The following is a 21,733-nucleotide window of genomic DNA, read 5'->3' as shown; positions in this document are numbered from 1 at the left end:
TATATATCTCTTCATCATCTGTCTCCACCATCTATGTCTCTATCTCTGGCTCTCTATTATTCTGAATATCTATAGACCTTCTAGCTAATATATATCTTTATCTATCTCTATCTTTTATCCATCTATTTTTATCTATCCCTATGAGTCATTCAACCTCATCAATCTATATCCATCTCTACTTGTATGCATCCATCTATCTATCTGTCTATCCATCTGTCTATCCCCCATCTACCTGCCTACCTACCTACCTCTCTCTCTCTCTAGAGGGAGGGAAAACAATTGTGTTTCCCTTAGTACAAAATATGGGGAGAAAGTCACCAGCAAGACTATATTCAAACCCTTGATAGCAGGTATTTGGGCGATGGGCCAACGCATGTGGTGAGAGAACATTTCATATTTTGATTTCACACACTTCCCTTCTGATGATCTCTCTTGAGGAGGCATGGCTTTGGCCATCCGAACTTAGCTGCAATGGATATTTTGGTGGTCTGTAGAAGGCAGTCCCTTAAACTGTTTCACACCTGTAAAGATGTTGCCAGATGCCAATACGGAAGAATATTCAAATGGCTGTGCAAACTTTAAGCTTTTAAATATCTTGTAGAAATACACATGTATAAACAGGACAAAAATTCTGGAGTGTGTGGACTCATATACTTGCAATAAGCATTTCTGGGTGATGGGATTGCTGATGCTTACTATATTTCCTATTTAGAAATTTTAGACATCCCTTTAGATGTTTCCCTGTCTATGTTTAAAATAAGAAACTAAATGGAGAAGAAAACAGCATTTGTACTGGAAGCAGAAACATTTGCAGGAATGTGTAGAGTCAGTGAGCATGGATTCTACGCATCAATGCCAGGCTCCTTGAGTTTCCAACGTGTGTGTGTGTGTGTGTGTGTGTGTGTGTGTGTGTGTGTGTGTGTGTGTGTGTGTGTGGAGAGAGAGAGAGAGAGAGAGAAAGAGAGAGAGGAAGAGAGGAGAGACTCTGCATTTGGGGATGTGGGTAGGCATTGACTTGGGCTTGAGGGTGCCCAGTCACACCTGTTTTGTGACATGGGCTGGCAGGTCCAGTTAAGGGGAGATTGAAGTGTCAGGGTCATTGGTGATTCCTTCTCACTTTTGTTCGGGGTCCTCAGTTGACACTTGTGCTTGACAGCCCAGTACTCTGAGTTCTCTAAAGAACAGGGCATTAAACCTGTACGTTCATATACCCTCGTCTAAGAAAGGTTTTGCACAACTTTTCCCTAAAGTATGTATATCTCATCATCATTATACATTTCATATTACATCTACCAGCGCCCGTGAACAAAGACACACATACATGCATTTATTAAGAAAATAATTATTGGCCTATGAAACCTGTAATTTGAAGTCCGCAATGCATGAGCTAAAATATGTAAGTGAGCTATGATACCCAATATTGCACAGTACCAAATATTGTACAATGGCTATAGAAAACAACAACAGGCTAGCAGAGTGTTTCGATGTGGAAGGTGGGAAGTGAAGGATTGACAAAAGAGTTGCATCTTCAGTGCACGTTTCTATAATATGGGACATTTCATTAAATAAAGTTTGGAACTATCAGGGAAACCTCACTGTACAGACGTTCACACAAATGAGGTAGGAACATGGGCATTCACAAGACAATGTATCCAATTATTCTCTTAGGTTAGGAGCTCCAGTTGAAGATGATATGTGCATGTGTGTGTGCACATTGGCGCATCGGCAATGCCTTGGAAGCGGGCACATTATCATGTAGACTGAGCTTCTGTGACGTGATGTCCTTTCATATGTCTGTCTACACATCTCATATTCTATGCGAACCCATTTCATGTTATTTGAGAATCAGAAAAACACAGTAACATGACAAGACTCACCTGTCATGTTTCCTCATTTTATCAATCTCGTTGAGCACATTTCATTTCTCTCTCTCTCTCTCTCTCTCACACACACACACACACACACACACACAGAGAGAGAGAGAGAGAGAGAGAGAGAGAGAGAGACTGCTAACATGGAATCCTTCTGTCTTAGGGGGGTGCTCTCGGGAAAGCACTAGTTCCCAAGGTTCTGAAATGGAAAAAGACTAGCATACGCTAAGTGGCATAACAGGGAAATTGTTTGAGATGCAAAAGAAGGCAGAAAACAAAGATGACAACTATGTGATGCCTGAGATGAAGACGTCAGTTCTGTTTCAAAAGGGCATGCATTCAAGAGTTGGGTAGGGGAACAGGATAAATCACTTGATTGGCTTAATTTCCTATCTGTGTTTGTGTTTCCAGGTTGACATTAGGAGTGCATAGGTCCTGAGCATCTACACGTGGTGCCACTGGGTCGCCAGAAGAACAGTGCACTTCAGGGGCACAGAGTGGGGTTGAAGGGTCTGCACACCAGTGCTTGCAGTGTGAGCAGCAAGAGATCCAGCTCACAGAACCAAACCTGCTGCGATCCATGTGACACTGGGTAAGATTTCCCCATTGACTAAACATTCACTTGCATTCACTTCACGCTGACATTTCACAGTGGAATTTTCCTTGCCCGTCGTTGTACAGACACTTGTTTTCAGGATAAGAGTCACTGATTTGGTGTCGGCAGGCAAAAGTTTAAAGCCACGGTAGAGAGGTGCAGATGGCAGCCAGTGACCGCTGCCTGCAGCGATCCTCACGACCGATGGTAGCCAGTAATCACCAGGATGATCGCCACGCAGCTCTGGGTTCTGTGTGCTCTTGCACATGACATGGTGCCGACACCCAGCATCTGCATGTGGGAGACCTCCTCGGGCTTCCTGGGAAGCACAGGTCCATACTAGCACCCTAGAAATAAAAACATGAAGCATTTCCCCAGGTTTCCGCCCAAGGAGCCCAAAGGCACAGAATACTCAGTAAGAAACGTAGGGTCCCTGCTGGTACACCCACCTCCCCATGCAGGTGCTCCTCAAGACGGAATTGTTAAAATTAGGAGAAGGCCTTGGGTTTGCTGTGTAATAAAGCTTCTGTGGACCTTCTGTATGATCCCAAATACTTGCCATCTGTCTATCCCTCTGTCTAAGATTCACTTGTCATGTTTCCTTATTTTATCAACCTCACTGAGCAGGGCGCTTCGCGTTTCACGAAAGGATGCTTTCCTGATACATTTCCGCTCTCCCTTTACCATGTTGCAGCATACTCCAGAATTGTCCATTGGAAACACGAGTTCAAGTGCCTCAGGGAGATTCAGGAGGAGGAACACAGCCCACCCACACTGCACCCCCTTTGCAGTCTGAAGGCAAAGGATGCTCTGCAGAGCAGCTTGGTTTAGGAGAGACCTGCGGTAGCAGAGGGTGTGGCAGGCAGACCCCTCGGCCTCCCTTAGCTACCTTTTCCCAGCTCATCATGGACTCGGAGTACGTCCTATGCTCTTGGAAAGGCCGACTATGGCCAGCAAAGGTTTTGTGCACACGTGGGACTTCACCAAAAACGAAGCCTGAAAAGGCGATTTCTCTAGAAGTTCAAATCCTCGCAGTAGATGAAAAAATCAAGGTGAAAAGCACAGACGTGAAGACCCCAACTAAGTTTGAGATGGAAGACATTGCCGCCTCTGCAGCGGCACAGACGAAGCTCGGTGCCCCACTCAGAGAGAAGATGGGGTACAGAGGAACCCTTCGGGTGGCCCTGGAGATTCTGAAAGAGAGAACAAATCTGGGTGGAGGAAGGAAACCACATGAACTAGAGAGCACCACACCCTCTCAGCTTTCTCAAAAGGTGCCCGAAAAGCCAGCCAGTTCTGTCCCTCGTGAAGATGATTGGAGATGCAAAGGCGACCTAAGGAGGAGTCTTGGGAAGAGGGAAAACCCAAGCTCACCGACGGTCCCTTCAGAGAGTAAGCGTGCCCTGTGGGGTGACAGGTCACAGGAGCCCACAGGCATTGCCCCTACTCCAGGCGCCCTGCCCGGGGACAGGTCAGGGGCGCCCAGGGCCATTGCCCCTACTCCAGGAGCCATGCTCAGTGGCAGGTCACGGGCACGCAGGGCCATTGCCCCTACGCCAAGCGCCCTGCAAGGTTACAGGTCTTGGGCGCACAGGGCCATTGCCCCTACCCCAGGCTGCCTGTACAGTGACAGGTCACGGGCGCACAGGGCCATTGCCCCTGCTTGAGGCGCCAAGCACGGTGGCAGGTCATGGGCACGCAGGTCCACTGCCCCTAAACCAGGCTCCCTGTGCGGGGACAGGTCACAGGCGAGCAGGGCCATTGACCCTACCTTAGGCGCCAGGCGCGGTGGCAGGTCACGGGCCCACAGAGCCATTGCCCCTACTCCAGGCTCCCTGTGCAGCAACAGGTCACGGGCTTGCAGAGCCATTGCCCTTACTCCAGGTGTCCTCTGCAGTGTCAGGTCACGGGTGCCAAAGGACATTACCCCTACTCCAGGTGCCCTGCGAGGTTACAAGTCATGGGTGTGCAGGGCCATTGCCCCTACTCCAGGTGCCCTGCGCGGAGACAGGTCAGCAGCACGCACGGCCATTGTCTGTACTCCAGGTGCCCTTGGCAGGGACAGGTCACGGGCACGCAGCGCCATTGCTTCTACTCCAGGGACCCTGCAGGGAAACAGGTCATCTGCATCCAAGGCCATTGCCCCTACTCGAGGTGCCCTGCGAGGTTACAAGTCATGGGGGCGCAGGGCCATTGCACCTAACTCAGGCGCCCGGCGCGGTTACAGGTCAAGGACAGGCACCGCCATTGCACCTAATCTGGGCGCCCTGGGCGGGAACAGGTCAGCGGCACACACGGACATTGCCCCTACTCCAGGCGCCCTGCGAGGTTACAGGTCACGGACGCGCAGGGCCATTGCCCCTACTCCAGGCGCCCTGCGAGGTTACAGGCCACGGTCCCGCAGGGCCATCGCCTCTACTCCAGCCACCCTGTGTGGTGAAAAGTCACGGGCGCACACCAGCCTTGCCCCCGCCCCAGGTGCTTTGCGCGGTGACGGTTCACGAGCACGCAGGGCCATTGTCCCTACTACATGCCCATTGTGCGAGATATGGTCACGGGTGGGCATAGGCATTGCCCCTATTGCAGATGCCCTGCGCCGTGACAGGTCACCAGTGCGCAGGGCCATTGCCCCTACTCCAGGCACTCTGAGCGGTTACAGGTCACAGGCACGCACGGCCATTGCCCCTACTCCAGGCGCCCTGCGAGGTTACAGGCCACGGTCCCGCAGGGCCATCGCCTCTACTCCAGCCACCCTGCGTGGTGAAAAGTCACGGGCGCACACCAGCCTTGCCCCCGCCCCAGGTGCTTTGCGCGGTGACGGTTCACGAGCACGCAGGGCCATTGTCCCTACTACATGCCCATTGTGCGAGATATGGTCACGGGTGGGCATAGGCATTGCCCCTATTGCAGATGCCCTGCGCCGTGACAGGTCACCAGTGCGCAGGGCCATTGCCCCTACTCCAGGTGCCCTGCGAGGTTACAGGTCACGGGCACGCACGGCCAGTGCCCCTACTCCAGGCGCCCTGCGAGGTTACAGGCCACGGTCCCGCAGGGCCATCGCCTCTACTCCAGCCACCCTGCGTGGTGAAAAGTCACGGGCGCACACCAGCCTTGCCCCCGCCCCAGGTGCTTTGCGCGGTGACGGTTCACGAGCACGCAGGGCCATTGTCCCTACTACATGCCCATTGTGCGAGATATGGTCACGGGTGGGCATAGGCATTGCCCCTATTGCAGATGCCCTGCACGGTGACAGGTCACCAGTGCGCAGGCCCATTGCTCCTACTCCAGGCGCCCTGCGCTGTGACAGGTCACGAGAACTCACAGCCATTGATCCTACTCCAGGAGCTCTGTGCAGTGACAGGTCAGGGGCAAGCAGGGCCATTGCCCCCACTCCAGGCACTTTGTGCAGTGAAAGGTCCCGGGTGCGCAGGGCCATTGCCCCTACTCCATGCGCACTGTGCGGGAAGGGGTCACAGGTGGGCACGGGCGTTGCCCCTACTTCAGGTGCACTGCGCACAGACAGGTCACGGGCAGGCAGGGCCATTGCACCTACTCCATCCGCACTGTTCAGGGTTGGGTCACGGGCGGGCACAGGCATTGCCCTTCCTGCAGGTGCCCTGCACCGTGACAGGTCACCGGTGCGCAGGGCCGTTTCTCCCACTCCAGGCACCCTGCACTGTGACAGGTCACGAAAATGCACGGCCACTGGTTCTACTCCAGGAGCCCTGCCCGGTGACAGGCCAGGGGTGAGCAAGGCCACTGCCCCTGCTCCAGGCGCCTTGTGCAGTGAAAGGTCCCGCGCATGCAGGAGCATTGCCCCTACTCCATGTTTACTGTGCGGGGACAGGTCATGGGTGGGTACGGGCATTGCACCTACTCCAGGCGCCCTGCTTGGTGGCAAATCAAGGAAATGCAGGGCCATTGCTATTACTCCCGGCGCCCTGCGTGGTGGCAGGTCACAGAAACGCAGGGTCATTGCTCCTACTCCAGAGGCCCTGCACGGTGACAGCTCACCAGCCCACACGTCCATTATTCCTTCTCCAGGCGCCCTGCATGGTGACAGGCCACCAGCGCACATGGCCTTTCCTTCTACTCCAGGCACCCTGCATGGTGATGGCTCTCAGGCACACATGGCCATTGCTCCTACTCCAGGCACGATGCGCGGTGACAGCTCAACAGCGCGCACGGCCATTGCCCCATCTCCAGGGGCCCTGCGAGGTGACAGGTCATGGAAACGCAAGGCCATTGCTTCTACTCCAGGTGCCCTGCATGGTAACAGGTCTGACAGGTCACGGAAACGCAAGGCCATTGCTTCTACTCCAGGCACCCTGCACGTTGAGAGGTCACCAGCACTCAGGGCCATTGTTCCAACTCCAGGCACCCTGGGCCGTGACAGCTCACCAGGGCGCACGTCCATTATTCCTTCTCCAGGCGCCCTGCATGGTGACAGGTCACCAGCACACATGGACATTGCTTCTACTCCAGGCGCCCTGCACGGTGACAGCTCTCAGGCGCACACGGCCATTGCTCCTACTCCAGGCACCATGCACGGTGACAGCTCAACAGCTCGCATGGCCATTGCCCCATCTGCAGGGGCCCTGAGAGGTGACAGGTCATGGAAATGCAAGGCCATTGCTTCTACTCCAGGTGCCCTGCGTGGTAACAGGTCTGACAGGTCACGGAAACGCAAAGCCATTGCTTCTACTCCAGGTGCCCTGCTCGGTAACAGGTCTGACAGGTCACGGAAACGCAAGGCCATTGCTCCTACTCCAGGTGCCCCGCGCATTGACAGGTCACCAGCATGCAGGGCCATTGCTCCTACTCCAGGCGCCCTGGGTGATGACAGCTCAACGGCCATTGCCCCCACTCCAGGGACCCCGCGAGGTGACAGTTCGCCAGCAAACACGGCCATTGCTTCTACTCCAGGCGCCCTGCACGGTGACACCTCTCAGACACACGAGGCCATTGCTCCTACTCCAGGTGACCTGGGCGGTGACAGCTCATCAGCGCACAAGGCCATCGCTCCTTCTCCAGGTGCCCTGCATGGTGACAGGTCACCAGCACACACGGCCATTGCTTCTACTCCAGGAGCCCTGCATGGTGACAGCTCCCAGGTGCACACGACCATTGCTCCTACTCCAGGCGCCCTGCGCGATGACAAGTCATGGAAACGCAAGGCCATTGCTACCACTCCAGGCACCCTGCACTGTGACAGCTCACGAACGTGCACGGCCTTTGCTCCTACTCCAGGCGCCCTGCATGCTGACAGGTCACCAGCGCACCAGGACATTACTCCTACTTCAGGCGCCCTGCACCGTGACAGCTCAAGAGAAAGCAGGGCCGTTGCTCCTATTCTAGGCGCCCTGCACCGTGTCGGCTCTCAGGCACACAAGGCTATTGCTTCTACTCCAGGCCCTCTGCGCGGTGACAGCTCACCATTTCACACAGCCATTGCACCTATGCCAGGGGCCCTGCACGGTACCAGGTCATGGAAATGCAAAGCCATTTCTCAGACTCCAGGCACCCTGTGTGGTGACAGCTCAGGAGAACACATGGCCATTGCTCCTACTCCAGGCGCCCTGCACAGTGACAGGTCACAGACACATACGGCCATCGATCCTACTCCAAGTGTCCTGCGCAGTGACAGCTCACCAGCGTGCATGGCCATTGATCCTACTCCAGGTGCCCTGGGCAGGGACAGGTCACAGGCGCTCATGGCCATTGCTCCTACTCCAGTTGGAATGCAAGCACATGTGTTGCAAAGCCCCCGAGCCTGCCAGGATTCCCTGACGCTTTCGCGGCATGTTTGTGAGAAGAAGGGGAAGAAAAGGGCAAACGCCTCAACTCTTATGTCCCTGCCTCCCACAGTAACGGAGGAGGGTGCATCTCTGCCTCCAGGTCTCACCAGCCCTGCACCCCCCGCTCTGAAGGAAGAGACACAGGACAGCCGCCTGAAGAAGGCCCTGGCTGCATCCCCGGAATGTTCTCCCTTCTCGGGGAGCATTCAGGACCCCGGAGAGGGTGCCTGGAAGCCAGGCTGGGCAGGTATGGCTGCATCCTCTGGGTCCCGTCAGCACAGGCTGCCTTCTTCACTCCGGCTTGCCAACAGAAAAAGGAAGCGTCCAGGTCCAGATTTTCAGAGGAGACCTCAAGGACCTCAGACGCCTGGTGACGCTAAGCTTGCTGATCCTGTCACCACCATTCAAAGGGCTGGCGGTAAACAGGATGGGCAGCCCCCCAGCCTTGCTTTTCCACAGGAGCCACATCCCATCGAAAGGGGAACGATGGTCTGGTTCAAATTTCAAGATCATCCGTTTTGGCCAGCAGTGGTCAAGAGTGTCAGCAACACAGACAAGACCGCGAGGGTGCTCCTGCTTGAGGCCAACCTGCACCATGGAAAGCGGGGCATTCAAGTTCCTCTTCGAAGGCTGAAGCACCTGGATTGTAAGGAGAAAGAGAAACTGCTGAAGAGAGCCCAGAAGGCCTACAAGCAAAGCGTCAACTGGTGCTTCTCACTGATCTCCCACTACAGAGAAGGACTGGTCCGGGGTTCTTTCCGGGGCTCTTTCCTGGACTATTATGCCGCAGACATCAGCTACCCAATCAGGAGAGCCATCCAAGAGGGAGACCGGCAGATTGACTTTCCAAAGGTGAATTATGGCGACCTGGAAGACTGGGAGGAGGAGACCTCCCTGGGCGGGAAGAGGCCTTGCAAGAAAATCCTCCCGGACCGGATGAGGGCCTCTCGGGACCGAGACAACCAGAAGCTCGTGGACTTCATCGTGAGGAGAAAGGGGGCCGACCCCCACCTTCTGGACATCTTGCAAGGCAGGAAGCAGTCCAGGTGGCTGACCGCGTTTCTGAAGCCACACAGGGATTTGCACTGCATTGAAACATACCTGGAGGATGACGATCAGTTGGAAGTCGTGGCCAAGCATTTACAAGAAATCTACAAGCAAATTGACAAGACCATGCTGACTCTGATAAGGGATGACAAAGTCAATTTCGTTCTGGAAGTTCTTCTGCCGGAAGCCATGATTTGTACCATCGCCGCACTTGATGGGCTGGATTACAAGGCAGCAGAGGAGAAGTACCTGCGAGGACCACCTGTGCATTCCCGGGAGAAAGAGCTGTTTGACAGAAATATCTTAAAGAAGGCAAGAAGAGAACCAGCAACCACCCATACAGCTAATTAGCTCCCGCCCGCCTCCCCCGCACCCATACCTTCGCAGGGAGCTGCCTCCTTTCTAGAATTAATGAGGAAGCCTCCTCCCTTCCCCAACGCGTGTAAGTATGTTCTGGATATTCGAGACTTTGGGAATGTGAGGAATTCATTTCGGGCCCATCTCTCGCATGTGGTGGTGGCACATTCATCACCAGGTCTTCATCGCAAACTCGTGAAGAGCTATTTTGTTAAACGATTGCAACCCCTTGCGATTCCCTCAACGTCTTTGGATGTGTAGTTGTCCCGATAGGTTTGAAACACAAGAGCATTGATTTTCATAACCTGTCTTTTGACTGGACTTGGTACTTTCACTTAGGGCCTATATTCTTTTACACAAAAAGCCACTGGTATCAGCTTTTAAACAACAATAATTTTTAAAGCCTAATGTATATTTTTATGGAAACATCAGTGAGACTTTTCATTCTTTTGGCGATACGTGGATAGAAACCATCAGATTCCTCTTTCAGATAATTCCTGCCTTTTCCCTGCTATGCTTGTTTATTTTTTGAAAAGTAGCCCCGAGAGTTGAATCCCATGAGAGAGTCATTTTCTCCTATGTTAACACGACCTTCCGATACTTTTTCAAAAAGCAAACTGCAGGCCAAACATGAAGTTACCGAATGGCTTGCACGTAGTCCATATGTGCTTGAGTGAAATCTCAGTGTGCAGTGAGCGTCTTGTCAGCCTCATGCAAGATTGTCGCTCTGCATTTCCCTGAAATTCCACACCCTCCTTCAACGGCTGAACTGTTTCCTAGAACAGGCTTCAGGCTGTCTTCATAACTGACAGTGATGGATCTTCTCCCTCTAACTGTCGGTCCCCTGTGGAGGGCAGCTAGAGCCATCTCCTTCTTGGCCTGGCTTCTCTCCACCTATGTGGCTGGCCCAACTGCTTAGGAGCCCGTCTACCTGCCCGTAAACTGGAGTAAAGCCAGCTCCTTGTTCTGGATCCAGAATCCCCCGAGACGTGGCCATTTGTCTCAATGTCACCAAGCTTCATCTTCCGACTTATTCACGGGCCAGCTCCAACAGGTCCCAACAATCTAGACACAGGCTGGTAAGCCATTCCTGGCTGCTAGAGGCGCCAGGGCTGGGAGTTGGAAAAATGGGTCACAGGGGCAGCCTTCATTCCACTAAGTGGGGCCGGCCCTTGGTGGAATAATATTAAACAGATGCAATTCAGACCTAAGTTGTGAAGCCCACAGATTGCTAGGCTAACTTGAAACAAGATGGTTTTTGAGGATAAGTGTTATGGAAAAGCCAGTTTGTTTTTCAAACTTGATGCTAAAATAAACGTGAAGGCCTTCACATGAACCTGAGTCCTTTTTTAGTTCTTAGAGGAAATCACCTGTTCTCATGAGACCATGTTATGTGTTCACATGGCCATGTGTTGGGGTAACATTGGCAGAGGAGCTGTTTGGAGTCACCTTAAAACCACTGTGTCTCCCACCTTGAACTTCAGCTGTGTCATGCTTGAGATTGCCCAAATCCATAGGCTGAATGTCTAGGAAATATATAGACACACTTCCAAAGCAGTAATAGCTTGGAAATTCTGACGAAATTTTAGAAGAGAGCCTTCCAAGTGGTGTATACATCAGACCCGACGGAACCCTCTCTAGACTCTGCCTGAGTGTGACCAAGACTCCTGGGCACACTGCCTGGACAGTCCATGTGACATCCTCATGGCCCCGGCAATTATCTGGAAACAGATCGTCTCCGTGCTGTGTGTGGACCTCACACACCGAGACAACACACTTTAGTTACTCCACAACACTGTCTCTCCGAGTCCGACATACCACCTGAGTTCAGCTTTCTCATGGAGCCATGTTTATCTCTAGCTTCTAACATTACTTTACTACCCCATTCATTCATTCCTGACCTCATGCTAGATCGGGAGAGCAAGTGAGGTGTGGTTGAAGGCTCTGCTCTGAAGACCGACTTCAGGTGACATAGAAACAGATGGGAATGTGGTGACTCAGGTGACAACCTAATCTTTAAGGTAACAAGGATGCACTGCTTCCTCCTGTCAGTGAGAAATTCTCACCAGTGTCATGGGCCGACAGCCTGTTTTTGAGAGCACAGCCCCAGGTTCACCCAACTATGTGAGGTCATAGGTGCCTGTTGGCTTGGGGTGAAGGGAGGAGACCTGGTCTCTCTTGGATGTCACTGACACCTGGGGCATCCACTGAAGAGAGGCAGACATGCCTCGGACATGCATCTATTCTCCTCCTCCTTGAATCAGGGTCACTGAAAGGCATCCGGGGCACGTGTGTGGGTTGACGGATATACAGACTCTGAGATCCTTTCCAGCCTGAGCAGATGCTGCGGCCCCTCCATGATTGCCCTCAGCTGGACCTCCATCACATGTGCCTGTGTGTTTGATGACAGAGCCCAGCCTGTCACCCACCCTGGCCCCCTAGGTTAAGGTGACCTCCTCTTCTCCAGTCAGAAGGAAGACTGCTGCACATCAGGCCCTGATCTTAACTGTTGCTTGGCAGAGCTGCACACACAGAGACGGCTCACACCACATTCGTAGGTCTCTATATCCAAGTAAGCAACTGATGGGGAAAGAGGGGAACCCTCAGATTTGTAAGAGTGGTGACCATGAGAATTTTGAATACCTAGAATCTCCTGAACCCTCACCCTGGCATTAGCAACCACCTATCCCTTGCTAATTGGGGAGCAATCCCCTTATTCATGGAGGCTCTGTAAAGACCTCGTCCGAGGGAGCTGCTGTAAAGGAAGTTGCCTTCGAGCCTGTAATTCCAGCACACTGAGAGGCCGAAGCAGGAGCATCGCTTGGATCTAGGAGTTGGAGACCAGTCTGGGCAACATAGTAAGACTCTGTCTCCACAATAATAAACATTTAAAAACTACACAGGCGTGGTGGTATGTGCCTATAGTCCCAGCTACTCGGAAGGCTGAGGCGGGAGGATTGCTTGAGCTCAGGAGGTTGAGGCTGCAGAGAGGTATGATGGCACCCTCGCACTCCAGCCTGGGAGACAGAGCAAGACCCAGTCTCTAAGAAAAAAAAAAATTGCTTGTCTTACCTAACATCCATCCCGCTAACTTTCATCGCTCTGACAAGCGCAAAGTTTGAATAGGAAAGATCACAGCACAGAAGAGAAATACGGTTTCTGTTTGGGTGGGAAATACCTCATATTCAGATAAGCCGCAGAAGCTGGCTAGTTCGCCTTGGCATGACCTGGGACAGCATAGGTGGGAATGGATTTTGGGCATGCGGAACCAGCAAGACAGCAGACGGAATACAGTTCAATACAGGGGAGAGTGTATTTACCTGGGAGCACGGAGCTATAAGGTGGGGTTCCCTGTCTTGGGGCTGGCCTCAGATCCTGCTGGGCTGGCAGCTTCACGTTTGGACAACAGCCTACAGTAAATGACATGGAGTTATGGGAACTGCCTTGGCAGAATATTGGCCAATTGGTGAAAGGGTTGAGCGGAGAGCAGTATTAGATGTGATTCATTATGTGAGACCAGTGGCCCTACCTGTGAATGTTGTCCCCTTCGAGGGCTGAGAAGACACTCTAAAATGAGGAATTTGCTAGTGGGGTGGCCCCGGCATCTTTGAGAGCCTCTGCTTTGACTCCTCTCAAAACAGTGGTTGGAAGCAAGCGACGCCACCATGGAACTGGCAGGCAATGAGAGGATTCTCAAATGGCAGGGTCCAGACGGTGACACAAAATTATCAGGGCTCAGGTGGGCACCATTGTCGTACTGGGCGGCACAATCAGGGTGGGGTCAGGCTCATTTGATGAACAGGGACCTGTGGCAACGTTACAGATTGTAGTATCTCAGGGCCTGCATGTAAGGACAGCTGACTGGACTATTACTTGATTTTTATTAAAAGACTAACATGAGCTGGCAAGCAGAAGGCTGATGTTAGCAGCTGCAGTGGAAAACTGTGGTCCCCCACCAAGGGTCCAGATGTGTCAGTTCATAGGCCCAGAGCTTATTGATGGAAGTGGAGGTCAGAAACACTCAGCCACACATTCTCCCAGAAAACCTGTGGCTATTTACCAACATAAATGATGCAGTTCTGTCTAAAGTTCTTCTAACCGGGCATCCGACAGTTCTTTGGACCCATCCCAAGTTTGTTTCCCTCAGGACCTAGTTGTCAGTGATGTACTTTGGATGTTGCATCATCTTCATGTTGGTTCAAGCAACATTACATAGAAAGGTACATATGGGAGCCTACTAAGCTCCTCCCTCTTTACAATACAGGAACAAAGAAGTAATACCACTTCTATAGTAAAAACGAAGAGAAGACCCAAATTTCTAAATCAGAAATGAAAGCAAGGACATTACTACTTACCTTACAGGGATTAAAAAAAAAAGACTCTAAGAGTGTATCATGAGCAATTTTACATTAAGAATGAATCTAGAGGAAATAGACAAATTATTAGAAGCACGCAACTAACAAACTGGCTCGTAAACAAAGAGAAATTCTCTATAGACCTATAACAAGTAAAGAGATTGGTTTTGTTATCAAAAATCTCAGAACAAATAAAAGCCCAGCACCAAGTGGCTTCACCAGTAAACTCTACCACACCTTTAAAGAAGAATTAACATAACTCTTTCTCAAACTCTTCCAAAAAATAAAAGAGGAGGGGAGTCTTCCCAACTCCTTCTATGAGGCCAACATTACCATGACACTAAAGGAAGAAAAAGACACCATAGGAAAACTACAGGCAATAACCCTTATGAAAACAAAGTTTAAAAATCCTCAAAAAAAATGCTAGCAAATACAGGAGGCTGAGGCAGGGGGATATCCTGAGTCCAGGAGTTTAAGACTGCAGTAAGCTATGATGATACCACTGCAGTCCAGCCTGGGTGACGGAGTTAAATGCCATCTCCAAAGAAAAAAAAAGAAGTAATAGCAAACAAAATTGGGCAGCATAGTAACAGGGTTATGCACCACGACCAAGTGAGATTTATTGCAAGTGAGATCAGTGTGAGGGTGGTCCAACACGAAAATCAGACAACGTAATACACCACATTAATAAAATGAAGGAAACAAACCATGTGACTATCTCAAATGGTGTGGAAAAAGCATCTGAGAAAATCAAACACTCTTTCATGATAAGGACACTCAGAAAAATAAGAAGAGAATTTCCTAAACATGATAAGGGTCATTCATGAAAAATCCACAGCTAAAATCACGCTCGATGGTGAAAAAATAAAAGCTCTCTCCCTAAGATCATGACCAAGAGAAGATGTTCACTTTCACCACTTCTAGTCAACAGTTTACTTGAAGTTGTAGCCAAAGAAATTAGGCAAAAAAAAAAAAAAAAAAAAGAAAAAGAAAAAGAAAAAGAAACAAAAGACATCCAATTTGGAAAAGAAGAAATAGAATGACCTAGACCCATAGATGGCATGATCTTATATATAGAAACTCCCAAAGAATCCACCAAACAAAGCCATCAGAGCTAATGACAAAGTCAGCAAAGTTATAGGATACCAGATCAATATGCAAGATCCATTCGCATTTCCACTCATTATGAACAATTTGAATAGGAAATTAAGAAAACACTTCTATTTACGATAGCCTTAAAGAGAACAAAATACTCAGGAATAAATTTAGCCAAGGAGATGTACACTGAAAACCACAAAACGCTATTGAAAGAAATAAAAGACCTAAACAAATGGAAAGCCATACTGCGTCCATGGATTGGAAGATGTAATGTTGCTATAATATAAAATTGTCATTGTTTAGGGAGATGAAAATACTCCCCCAATTTACCTACTTATTCCATGCAATCCCTCTCAAAATCCCAACAGCCCTTTGCAGAAATGGAAAAGCAGACCCCAAATTCCTATGGGATTGCAAGGGACTCTGGAACCAAAACAATCTTGGAAACAAACAACAAAGTTGGAGGACTCGCGCTTCCCAGTTTCAAAACTTACTATGAGGCTATGGCAGTCAAGACAGCGTGGTACTGCCACAAATCTAGGCATACAAATCAATGGCATAGAATTGAGAGTGCAGAAATAAACACCTCCATGTTTGATCATTGATTTTCAGTAAGGCTGGCAAGGCTACCCAGTGGGGCAAAGGGTTTAGGTGTGTGATGAGCAATAAGGTTTCAGAGCAAGCCACTGGGCAGGGCAATGACATTCAGTGGAAGCCTGTCTGCATTTGGTAGCCACTGTCTTGAGTAGGCACCCTCCTGAGGCTGCAGGGGAGGAATAGGTCTCCTCCTTGAACTGAAGTGAAGTCCATGCATCCTCCAGATGGGACAGCCTCCCAGTCTCATTTTGGAGAAGCCCAACAGAGCTCAGCATCCTGTTGCTGAGAGCCCCGTGTCCTGCCACAGACTGGCCCCCCAGCCTTGCCGCCCGCCAACATTCCTGGAAACTCCTTTCTGTACCTCCCTCGCATGCTGTCATGGAAGCAGGACTTCCCCACCCCCACCCCCGGATACCGCATCCTCTGAGCCCTTTCCAGCAGGGCTATTCTTGTCCACCCTCCTTGGAGCACAGGGCCTGGAGGTGGCATAGGTGACCTCCTTGCTTCTCACAGTGGCTTCCACATCATTCTCCCTCAATCCTCCCTGAAAAATACCCAGTCCCTTTGAAGTGCATGCTCTCAGACTACACTGCTAGGATTACCAGATTTAGCAAACAAAAACACTGGAAGCCCAGTTAAATTCGAACATCCCATTAAGGATGGCTATCTTGAGTAGAAGGGGTCCCATGCATTTCCAAATTTAACTGGGCATGACCACTGCCCCTCCTCACCCAGGCCAGGCTCCTCAGCCCAGAGCATGGATGGCTCTTGCCCGTCTCCTTACGGTGTACTCACCTAGTTCAGCCTCCACTTTGCAGATGCAATGAGACATTCAGGACGTGCACCAGAGTTGAAAATGGGACCCACTTTTTGTCCAGTCCTGTGTTTTGAGCCATCTATCGGGATGCTCTCTGTGAACTGGAACCCAGTCAGTATAACTCAACCATTCCTTCTTTTTTAAACCATGTAAATCATAGAGACCTCCCTTCTCCCGGCCCTTGACCCCATCAACAGCAGAAAGCGATACATCCAACTGGCTGTCCACCTCTTCCAGGAGAAGGTTCAGGCTAAGATCATTGTATGTTTAGATACCCAGGCGTCACAGAAACCCAACACCCCCAGCCTGTTCTTCATCACCCAGGCTCTTTTCTGCATAAAGCACCGCACATGCTGCCCTTAATCTGGCTGAGATTCCCACTGCCCCTTGCTCATGCATGTGCTGGGAAATGCTGGAGCCTGCCAGCCACAAACACCTCTATCGTCACCTTCCACTGCGCCCTTCACCTGCCTCCATGCCTTGACTGTGTCGTCCCCACTGCAGCTCTCTTGGGCCCACTAATGGCTAGAGCAGCCTAAGTGGCTTCTGAAGGGGAGGGGAATGCTGGGGGGTGGTGGGGGCTGGACGGTGAAGCTGCAGAGGTCAGAAGGGCCTGGGGACAGAGAGGGAGAGGCCGATTCCTCTCCCCGCATGACTCATGCCCTGCCCATACCCTGCGGAATGGATGCCTCCCAGCTTCCAAGCCCCACACCTGCCTCGGAGCACCTGCCACAGGACCAGAAGACACAAGACCGTTGTCCTATTGCAGTCAGTCATCTGCACACCTCCCTGTCATCTCCCATGCCTGGTCTTCACCACCCTTTCTGTCTTGGCTCCTCAGGCCTCTGGAATCCTCCTCTAACTCCCTGCTCTCTCCATCCTTTGCATTTCTCAACTCATAGAGTCTTTTCAGCCATGCGACCTCAGCCACCGTCACATCCCCTGCTGCCTACCACCAATACCTGATGCCAAGGATCCCACCCGCTGACCACCCCTTCTCTCTCTCCTACACGCTGACTCGATTCCCCAACAATCACTTAGCCCTACTACTACATCTCCCACCTCCTCCTCGTCTCCATCCTGGAAGGCATTATGATCACTCCTCACGCCACTCTCCTCACATCACACTCGTGCGGCCAGACCCCAGCGCAGCCCTGCCAACTGGTCTCCTTTTCAATGCATCACTGCTCCTCTCACGTTGCTCCTTAGAGCCACCCAGTAATCCTACTCCACTTTCCTGGTCAGTTCACTCTCCCGCTCTGCCGTTTCTCATGGTGTCCCCTCTTCTAGCCCGGCACCCTCTTCTCCCCATCACCTCAGTTGATCTTCCCAGTATGCACTAATATCACCCACCTCCAAAGAGCAGGAGCCTTTCATGCTCCCACATCCCACTCCCGCTTCTGCCCCTCTCTTCTCTCCCCTTGCACAGAATCGCTCCTTGGAAGGGCTTTTCCCTCTCCCTCCCTGTCTGCACCTCCTCCCCTCCGGGTTCTTCTTGAGCCCGCTTGTCTTACGGCTTCTTCTACACACACCACTTGTATTACAGCTTCTACACATACCTCCCACTGCCGTGGCTCTGGCCAAAATCCCCAGTGACTTTTCTCTTGCTGAATCCAATATCGTCCTCTGCTCTCAAACCCTTCGTTAACATTCGATGTAATTGAGCATGCCTGCTTTTTCAAGGTGTCTCCACCTGGCTTCTGGCACATCACATTTTCTGAGGCTGTGTGACTAGAAGTGCAAGCCATAAACAAAGAGGAAGAGAGTATTGTTTTCCGCTCTGTTTGACTCTAGTTGGGCCAGACCTAGAGTGCCGCATCTCTGGTCGGACAACATTTTAAAGGGGAACATGGACAAAACCCAGTCCCTACACCAGAGTGACCGGAGGGAAAAAGGAACTCCAAATCATGTCCCCAGAAAAGCCAAAGGAATGTGGGACACTTCTCTTGAAAGAGAAGACACAGGGACACGCCTTTGGCCAGTTGGGTGTGACTCACAAGAGAACTGGACTTCTGCCCCACCACACTAGCACCAGAAGCCAGGACCCGAGAGGAAGAGACAGTTTCCCCACTAGAGAACTGGCACCCAGAACGGCAGCCATCAGAGAAGGGAAGCTGCCGCGTGGGCCCCGAGATCACTGCGACCCGCTGCCTGAGAAGCAGAGCAGAGTCCAGGGCAGCTGCAGTGTCTGGACTCTGCTGGCCGGGGTGGGGCACTTGAGGAGGGACCTGTGCAGGGTCAGGGGGCCCATGAGTCCCCGGCCCAAGGCAGGGCTGCACATGCACCGGGTGAGAGCAGGGCAGAGGGCCTGGAGGCCCAGGCCAGCCTGGGTGCAGACAATGCCTGGACCACATCAAAGACAGACATCTGGCGGGACACCAAGCAGGTCACCCCTCGGCAGTGGGGACCACGCCCTGAAGGAAGGACGGCTACTGTAAGTCCTGCCCAGGCAAAGCCCAAAACTGCCCTTGGGGAAGAAGCAAGGGTAAGACAGATTTGAGGGGGGCTGAGCCCTGACCGATAAGAGGGGCAGAGGGACCCTCAATCAATGGAGCATCCCGCTTCTGTCTTTCAAGTGCATCACCCTCTTCAAAGCCTTCCTGAGGACTCATGGGAAAACGTTCTGGGAAATTCCAAGGGTGCGGTCACAGTGGTCCGCAGCCACGTCCAGAACCGCTGTGAGACCCTGCAAATCCGGGAGCTGCCCCCCGGGTTGAGGCGGCAGGGCACACAGGAAGACCGGGCCTGAGGCGCTCCCTCCACTGCCTGCAGGCTCCCGCCGTGGGGGCGGTAGGCTGGAACACGGCGTGTTCATTCGTGTTTCTGCATCCCCGGGTCTGACTCACTGTAGACCAGCCGGAGTGGGGGGCCCAGGCCCAGGGTGGGGGGTTCTCACACTGTGAGGCCCTGTGCCCACCTTCTCCAACAGCCGGACCCTGGAGAGGGCCTCCCCACGGGCCCGGGAGCCCATCCCACCACGGGAGGGCGCTCCTCAGCGAGTGTCAGCTGCCTTGGGGCGGTAGGCACAAGGCAGAGGCAGCCGCCATGAGAGGGGAGCATCTGGCCGCCCCAGGGAGGAGCTGCAATGCTGGGAGGGAAGGCCTCCAAGCAGCCTGGCCATGTGGCTGTGCAACAGGGGTGAGTGCTTCTCTCTTCCACCCTCCGCCTCCCTCCCGAGGTGGTGGGGGGCGGTCTGTCAATGGAGGCAGGCAGGCCAATCTCCTGGTCCAGCTGCAGCACAGAGGGCCCACTAATGGCTAGAGCGGCCCAAGTGGCTTCGGAAGGGGAGGGGAATGCTGGGGGGTGGTGGGGGCTGGACGGTGAAGCTGCAGAGGTCAGAAGGGCCTGGGGGCAGAGAGGGAGAGAGAGGGCGGGAAGGAGAAGCAAGTGCCACACTCCCCTGCCTGCAGGTGGGCCCCATGGTGACTTGGGCCCCCAGCAGGCCTAGTGACAAAAGGCCTTCCAGGGCTCTTGGATAAACCTGCTCAGGGGTTGGGGGTGCGGAGGGTCAAGGAGACCTCGGGGAGGTGGGGGAGGCCTGTTTCTCTCATTTGTTACCAAGGAGGGGCCCCTGGCTTGAACGAGCCCTTGCTCCAGGAGACACGCACGTGGTGAGTGGGGCTGGTGGGCCAGTGTCTTCACAGACATCTCAGGGTGGAGTCAGCCCCTGTGCCAGCCACCAGGCACACAGAGAGGTAGGGGCCAATGCCCCCACTATCCAGGAGCCCACAGTCTCCCAGAGGAGACGCAAGGGAGGGCTCATCATCACCCTGAAGGTCTAAAGGCGCTGAAACAGACTGGACCCAATTAACTCTCAAATCTTCCCTCCGGGACAAAGGCCCCCACAGAGCAGAAACTTCTGGGAATAGAAGACAAGAAAAGCAAGACAGGCACAATAGGGGCAAAGAAAAGAGAAAGTCCAAATCACAATGGAGAGGGAGAACAAACGGAGAACGTACAATGGAAAGTAAACAGACAGATGGTCACAGTTCTCACAGTCACCAGAAGAGAGTGCCCTTCATACGCGAAATCAGAAAACCTAGCCTCTCCCACCCTTCCACAAGTGCAGAAGGACTGATTTCATGGGAAAACCAGTTGACGAGAGGATCAAAGGCAAATTTCGTACAAAGTTACGAAAAGAAAGAAGAGAATAAGGAGCGGAATAACATCCCTCCAAGCCCAAGCCCGGGCCTGACGGAGGCGTCCCTTAGCCCAGCACGTCCTTGGCCTTGGGGATCATGAACCCCTTTGAGAACCAGAAGGGGGAAGGGCCCTTCCCTGGAAACAGACATGTATGCACAAGACCCCTAGAAGGGTGCCTTCTCTGGCCGGGCAGTCACAGGCACCCTGGCCCCATCCATGGTCCCAGCTGGAGCCTGACTTCCGAAGGTGAGCTCTATGTTATTTCCATGATGATACTTTGTCATTGTAATAGGACCTGGGGAAGAATCAGAGCAAAACAGTCAATCACTTTGTTTAGTAAAATAATTTTATTTTCTATTTCAAAGTTGGGGAGAGATTTGGTTATTTTTATTTTTATTTTAAAAAAGCAAGCAAATATTATGATGGCTCCTCACAAAATGAAACATAAAATTACCCAGCAACCCCACTTTTAGGTAATACCCCCCAAAATTGAAAGCAGAGTCAAAGGGGTTTTTGAACATCCATTTTGACAACATTTATTGTTGTTGTTAATTATTATTATTATTATTATTATTATTTGAGACAAGCTCTCACTCTGTTGCCCAGGCCCAAGTGCAGTGGTGTGGTCATGGCTAATTGCAGCCTCCACCTCCTGGGCTCAGGTGATCCTCCTGCCTCAGCCTCTCAAGTAGCTGGGACTACAGGCACGCATCACCACACCTAGCTACCCGTTTTATTTTTTGCAGAGAGGATGTCTCAGTATGTTGCCCAGGCTGGTCTTGAGCTCCTGGGCTCAAGGGATCCTCCCACCTCGGCCTCCCATAGTGCTGGGATGACAGGCGTGAGCCACCGCACCTGGCCGATAGCAGCACTATTCGCAGTAGCCAAAAGGTGAAAGCAGCCCAAGCTCCCATCCATGGATGGATACGCAAACGTGCTCAACGCACAAGACAGAATACGATTCAGCCTTCGAAAGGCAGAAAATTCTGAGCCAAGCTACAAGATGGATGACCCTTGAGGACATTATGCTAAGTGAAGTCGGCCAGATACAAAAA

The 21,733-nt window shown here is 52.1% G+C and overlaps 1 protein-coding gene across 1 annotated transcript; it reads left to right on the top strand.

Moving 5' to 3' along the window:
- Nucleotides 1-2,294: 2,294 nt before the first annotated feature.
- Nucleotides 2,295-10,922, top strand: LOC129529856 (PWWP domain-containing DNA repair factor 4-like). The gene is given in 3 exon segments (XM_055375831.1): nucleotides 2,295-2,463; nucleotides 3,161-4,909; nucleotides 5,072-10,922. Coding segments are annotated over 2 exon segments (6,129 nt in total). The 5' UTR covers nucleotides 2,295-2,463; nucleotides 3,161-3,371; the 3' UTR covers nucleotides 9,663-10,922.
- The last annotated feature ends 10,811 nt before the right edge of the window (nucleotides 10,923-21,733 follow it).

Source organism: Gorilla gorilla, chromosome X (assembly GCF_029281585.2).
Source record: "Gorilla gorilla gorilla isolate KB3781 chromosome X, NHGRI_mGorGor1-v2.1_pri, whole genome shotgun sequence".
Lineage (NCBI taxonomy): Eukaryota > Metazoa > Chordata > Mammalia > Primates > Hominidae > Gorilla > Gorilla gorilla.
Note: the sequence above shows the minus strand (reverse complement) of the source record. Positions and strands in the feature narration are given on the sequence as shown.